At 37.7% G+C, this 6,989-nt stretch overlaps 1 protein-coding gene across 1 annotated transcript in view; it reads right to left on the minus strand.

Annotated features, from left to right (window-relative positions):
* Positions 1–2,823, minus strand: part of LOC124862490 (myosin-binding protein C, fast-type-like) — a 60,256-nt gene extending 57,433 nt beyond the window's left edge. The window contains 1 exon segment of the mRNA XM_047356445.1: positions 2,787–2,823. Within this exon segment, the coding sequence (XP_047212401.1) occupies positions 2,787–2,823 (37 nt within the window).
* Positions 2,824–6,989: the final 4,166 nt, after the last annotated feature.

Below are 6,989 nucleotides of genomic sequence, written 5' to 3' on the forward strand. Positions count from 1 at the left end.
GTGAAGCAAAAGTAATGTACTGTAAGCATTACACACAAAACTTCACTCTACATTAAAATGTTATTAGTCAGCCTGCTTCTCTGGAATATGTTGATGATTTCAAATATTTGCAGCATTTTGAGTTTAAAAACCAGTAAACCAACCAACCATACAACCCACCAACTAAATGATCTGTGAAAAACTGCAGGGTTGTCTTTCATGATACCACACAGAAATAGGGTCTGTGTCCCAGAGATGATTGTTTTGGTGTGAAATGAGTGAATCAAAGAATGCATGGTGGAGCTTTGCAGTAAGAAGGTCCAGGGTTTGAATCTACATGGAGTTTGCATGTTCTCCCCATGCATGCGTGGATTCTCTCTAGGTACTCCGTCTTCCTCCCACAGTCAAAAAAATATGACTGTCAGTATAAATAGTCCTTATGTGTGAGTGTAAGCACGCATGGTTGACTGTTTAGTGTGTGCCTGTGATGAACTGGCGACCGTTCCAGGGGGAATCCATTGAAACACTCACCCAATGATTACCGGTGAAAGTTCTACCTTCTCTTGCCGCAATAGAAGTCGGCATAGATTCAGATCCAAATAGTATAAAAGTATAGTTCTGAGTTGCTACCCTGCCATTGCCTCATTAAATCTCTACATTATGCTTAAATCTACAGATAATTTTGGCCTTTTCAGCACATTTTTGACTCCCTCTTTTGCTTCATCTCTGGAAGGAATTCACAAAGCGCTTTTGCAAACACCATAAAATATTTTTGCCCTGGCTGTATTTTAATATTAATTCAGAATTAAATTATTAAATACACACCCATCACAGAAGAAAAGTACACCCTTTTTCAACTGTGGTGCTTTACTTATAAGAATATAATAAAGATGATCTCTGCTTTATTCGATTCTAAAATCCTTCACAACTAACCTCAAGTGCGAAAAATACAGATTCGTTATGTCATTATTTATTAAACAAAACTGAAGGTAAAATGGAAAAGCTATGTGTAAAAAAAAGTACATGATTTAATAGCTTGTAGATCCAATTTTAGCAGCAACAACTCTCTGTCTGACTTTGTCAGTCTCTCAGATCTAACGCTGCTTCTTTTAGTTAAAGTTTCCAGACATTTGCTTCTGCTCTCTTAAGGTCCCGCCACGGTATTTTATCTAAGCTGAATCTAGGACTTTGACTGAGCCATTAAAAGCCCCTTAATTATTTTCTTTTTCAGTCATTCTTGTGTAGATTTGCTACTGTGTTTAGAATTATTCAACTTGGTTAATGTCTCTGTTATTGTCCTGCCGTGAACTTTAACATTTGAGCCGCTAACTGAGGCCTTTCGAGTCTGAGATGGAGCTCCTGGTTCTGGTTTTTTGCATTTTCTCTGAGCGTTGCATGTTCAGACCTTGTGTTGAATTTTTTGGGACATCCACTCCTGGCAAGATTGGTAGCTATCTTAAACAGTAGAGTGATGGACTTCTGAATGTCTGGAAAATAACTTTTAACCCTTCCCATTGCATGAATGTGTGAGTGCACCAAGGTAAATGGAGCTCTTGTGCAGAATGGTCAGTCTGACTAGAAAAGCAGTCTCTAAGTTGAATCTATTTAACAAAAATAATTGACTTCCATGAATTTGCCATGTAGATGTTGCTGCACCCCTTGCATCAGAAATTATGTTTTGATGAACTCCTGCAGCTGTGAGTTAAAGTGACATACTTACAAACAATGAAAGCCTAACATAGATATTTTATGCGAGCTAAAAATATGTCAGATTTCATAACATTCCCTCTGGAGAAATCCCTTTCCTTTATGCTTCTATGTGAAGAAAGGATGTGTTACGTCAGCAGGATAGCCCTTTAAACTGCCAGGAATTGGTTTTAGCAATCACATGTTCTCCTCTTGTTCGGGTGAACTTGATTTGAGTATCCATGAAATCCAAACACTGCAACTCTGCCAGCAACAGCTAAACCCCGTAACATGTAAAGGTGCAACCAGAAAGCTCTTATCATCTGCAGCCAACACCAACATTACATTACAAACGCTGGAGTCAATTTCTTTGATCTGTGCTCTGCGAGCAAGCAGAACATATTCTGGTCCAAGTGAGAAGCAAAGAGCACAGAGCAGAATGAGAAAATAGGTGGAAAAGACTTTGCTCTCTGAGGAAGAAGATGGTTCAACAGGGAATACAGCAAAGGTGTGCCAGACATGCTTGTCCAGGTCTAATGTCTCGTTTGCTGCTCATGATCATCGCTTACAAAAGAGTCTTGTGGGGCACAAGTGTAACTTGCCGAGTGTTGGCCACCCTAAAGACTGCGATTCAGAATAAATCAGTTTAGTGTTAGTTTTAATGGTTACTCCACATGTTTAATCAGTCTGAGCGAGCTACAGAAAATGTATTACGATAACTCACTGCAGGTGCACAGAAACATCTTTCTTCCTTTTGCTTTATATTGTGAGCTGACATTAAAGTGTACTCAATCTGAGCAAATTCAACATTTATAAGTCTGCATATTCAACAAAGGTTCTCCTGGGACTTGTTATTTATTACTCATGACAAGAAATGCTCATTAAACATTTGCCTGACAGAAAAAAAGATTGTTCTTCATTATTATTCTATTTGATATATGAATCTGTAAAAACATTAAACATTTAAAAAATGTTTATCATGTAGTTGCTTTGCTGTGGGGCCATCCACCCACAGTCAATAATTTCCCACTTTTAGCTTATCCACAGTCATGAATTTCATTGGAAACATCAGGATTTTTTTATTCAGGCAGCTGGGGATATAAACTGCAAGGAATAATCACCCGTTCCTAATATGCCTCTTGTCTCCTCAAACGCCATCATCTCATGATCTGCAGCATGTTGAAAAAACAGGCAGTGACAACTGATGACAGCACAGAGGAAATCAGGCACACTCAACAGAGCACAGCCAAACCGTTTAACATCACGGGCTGTGGGAATATTTTGATCTGCTTGGTTTAATCCAGGAGTTTCCAGGAATTAGAAAAAGAAAGAGCTATGATATGGAATATGATTACCCCTAGGAAAGACGTGTAAAAAGCTTAGAAATAAAACAGGAGTCTCACACTGAAATATTTATAGAGATTCAACCTTTAATTTAATTTATTCAACAGGTTTAACACCTCATATTCAGAAATAATTGTTTTTAAAAAATGAATGAAGTGCCTTTTTGCATGTTCATCCTCTGTTTTATAGGAGACCCACCTATAATTTTCCTACTGAAAATCTGGATCTTGGTCTTATCTCATCAAAGCACATGATTCTAGTTGGTCCCAGCAGAGTCCGGAAGACTTTATGTTTACGTTTGTGATGGTAGGACAGAAACGGCTTCTAATTGTTTTTTAAATATTTAACACCATCTGATTTTCAATCGGTAAAAAGTAAAAAATAATAATACAAAATGCATTGCATGTATTTTTGTTGTGATTTTAGTATTTTTATAATTTTATTAGATTAGATTAATCTGTGTTCCTTCAGCATGTCAATAAAAATTCAGCTTTTTTTTAACTCACTGCCACTGCAATTTAATTTCTGTTCCTCATAACCCTTCAGAATTCATGTTTTATTGCAGGTCACTCTTGAAAATGAGACTTCATGTCTTAATGAGACTTGTCTGTATAAATAAAAGTGAAATAAAAAAAACAAAATAGTTTTTCACTCCATGAATATATTTTTTTTATCTACTGTGGATCTAATCAACATGAAGGTGCATTAAGTGAAAGCCATTCAAGATGCTTGATAATCACCACAATCTGAAACATCCAAGGGGTCTAAAGGGTCGTGAAACATTATTTGCCCCATACAGATTTCCTCTCTGTTTGCTTTTTTGTCACACTTAAATATTTCAGATAATTCATATTTTAATATGAGAAAAGAGAGGGATAACCTGAATTAAATACAAAATGCAGTTTTCAAATTTTGATTAATCTGTTAAGGGTGAAAACCAACCTGGTCTTAAACCTAATGGCTGGTTGTGAACTCCTGGCAGTAAAAACTGCCAGGAAATGACAGTGAGTGTATGACATTGCTATGGACGACATTTGGCCCAATCTTCTTTGCAATATTGTTTTTATTCAGCTGCACAGAGGGTTTTGAAGCATGAATTTCCTGTTTGATCTAAACTGGATTTGAGTCCTGACTTTGACTAGGCTACTCCAAAATATTCACTTAATGCTGTTTCTTTTAACCATTCATGGTGAACTTGCTGATGTGGATCACTGTCCTGCTGCATAAACCAAGTGTACCCGAGGTTAAGGTCACAAACTGGTGGCCAGCCATTGTCCTTCAGGATTTTCTGCAAGGAAAATCCTGAAATCTGCAAGGATGGATCCATCCATCAATTACAGCGAGTCATCCAAATCCTGAAGCAGCAAACAGCCCCAGACCATCACACTACCACCACCATGTTTGATTGTAAGTATAATGTTCTTTATTTGAATTACTGTGTTAGATTTAGGAGTGCACATCTTACAAAAAAGTTCAACTCTTGTCAGTCCAAAGAACATTTTCCCCAAAGGTCTTGGGGATTGTCAAGCTGCTTTCTGATGAATATAAAACAGGCATTTGTTTCCTTTATGGTCAGCAGTTCTTTACGTCTTGGAACCATGGAAGCCCTTTTCTCCCAGCCTCTTTTTTGTTGTTCATGAACACTGATCTAAACTGATGCCTTCAGTGCTTTGGATGTTCTTCTGGGTTCATTTATGCTGTCAGACAGGTTCTGTTTAAGCGATTTCTTGATTCTACAGATCAGGTAATGAAATTAACTAAATTGTTGTAATTTAAAGTTAATTCAGAATTGGGCTAATACTCACTCAGTTAGTTTAGAAGGTTTTGTAATAGATAAAATCATTATTTGATAGCTGCAAAACTGAATAAATCAAATCCTTTAAAGTGTTGTATATCAGGATTTCTTTGCAAAATTAAGCTGCAGCTAATTTAAAGGTTCGGGGAGTCTAATAGAAATGATTTAAGAATGTAAATGTTGCAAATAAATGAGGCAATATAGATTAATGGCATATTTTTGATGTGGAACCACTTGTATATCATACACTATTATTTTTGCATGATCTTCAGATGTTTTTGACATCCACATGATTAAACGAAGCACAATGTTCCTCGTTTTGTGGAGGGACTCATTAATTGTTCCTTTTCCAAAGTCTTAATCACCAAAACCAATTATGTTAGGCCAGTGGCTTTAACACCCCTTGTTATGAAAGTATTTAAGAAATTAATTACCAGGTCCAACAATTAATTGTTGGACCTGGTACAGGAGAATTTTGATCCTTTCCAGTTCGCTTATAGCTCAGAGGTGTAGAGGATGCAATAGGGACACTTTTAAACATCATTTTGTAACAACTCGAAGGAGCTAAGATCTAGCTTAGACTAATTTTATTCACCTTTCTTTGGCTTTTAATTGCATTCAGCCTCACATTTTACCACACAAACTAAAGAACTCCTTTAATGTTTTATTTCCTGGTTGATGGATTTTTCTAACATTGAGGACACAGGTCAGAGTGAACTGTGTTTTATCTAATCCCCTCCATTTTTCCAATGGTATTCCCCAGGCTTGTGTTCTTTCCCCTCTTTTATTTGTTTTATATCCAAAAGACTTCCCGAGCCATCACAAATTAAACAGTTTCCTGTTTAAATTTCAGTGTGGAGAAAACAAAAGAAATGTGCAGACTCTGGAAAAAAGCCTACAATGATCTCTTCAGTAGCAATCAGTAATCAAACTGTCGAACTGGTGCCATGGTATAAATATCCGGGGGTGGTTATTTAATGACATGTTGTGTTTTGAGCCCCAGGTGGAGTCAGTGGCACCAAAAGTCCCACCAGCGTATACACTTCTAATGTCATTTCTGTTTTATTGAGGATACTTTATTCTTGTTTTACTGAGTCTGTTCTTACCTTTTCTTTTATCTACAGATAGGGGTCACTTTCAGTCGAAAACAAGAATTGTCTGCAGGGTACTGTTAACGTATGCAGGAAAGTTGCTGCCATACCCCTGAGTGAACTTTGTGACTTCTACAACACCAGATGTCTAAAGAAGGATAAAATCATCTTGGCTGAGTGCAGCCATCCTTTATGGGGAGAATTTTCCCTGCTGCCTTCAGGAAGGAGGTACAGGATGCCACGCTTTGGACTGAAAATACCTTTTATTTCTGCTGCTGTGAGTTTGGTGAACTCAGACTGTTTATTTTTCTAATGTTGTTGTTATTGTGTGCTTGTTTTAATGTGACTGCTGCCTGCACAACAAATTGCCCCTCAGGGATAATAAAGTTTACCTTTGACCTTTGTATAGCTGTGCTAAAATACCTAAAGTCATATATGGATCCATCCAGTGTGATGCTTACTCATAAATAAACACCTCCTGTTTCGCTCGGGATTTTACCAGCTGACTTTATATTATGGTGCTAAAACTGAGCTCTCAGTGCTAATAAAAGACACAGAGACAGTAAATGGCATCTGCTCCGTGTATGTGACGCATCCAGCAGCGACACAGTGGGAATCATGCACCTCCACACTCAGTCCCATCTCCCACAGAAGCTCATGGCTTCTGTGTTTGTTTCATCTTTCAGCCCTACCCTCCTCGTCAGCTGGCTTCTCTGAATAATTGGAAAGAAACACTAAACTTGGTGATGATGATGATGATGATGATGACAGGAAAGATTAGGACGTCTGGTGGGGTTTCTCTTACCCTTTTTGTCTGAAAGTAAGAACAGTAAAAACATGCATCTGAAATGTGTCTGCAGATGTTATTCTGACCACAAAGTAAACCAAGAAAGGTCTAAATTACACTGGACTCCCTTGTAAACTCAGGTTAGGTGCCATTAAGACACTTACCAGCAGGGGCTGCTGCAGCCTTATAACCCTCAGCTTCTGCAATTAAACAATTATGCAAATTAATTTGTACATCCTCATTATTTCATATCATGAAGCACCAGCAGCACTGGGTTTGCACAGTCACATTAAAAATGCCGGGACTC

Source organism: Girardinichthys multiradiatus, chromosome X, assembly GCF_021462225.1.
Source record: "Girardinichthys multiradiatus isolate DD_20200921_A chromosome X, DD_fGirMul_XY1, whole genome shotgun sequence".
Lineage (NCBI taxonomy): Eukaryota > Metazoa > Chordata > Actinopteri > Cyprinodontiformes > Goodeidae > Girardinichthys > Girardinichthys multiradiatus.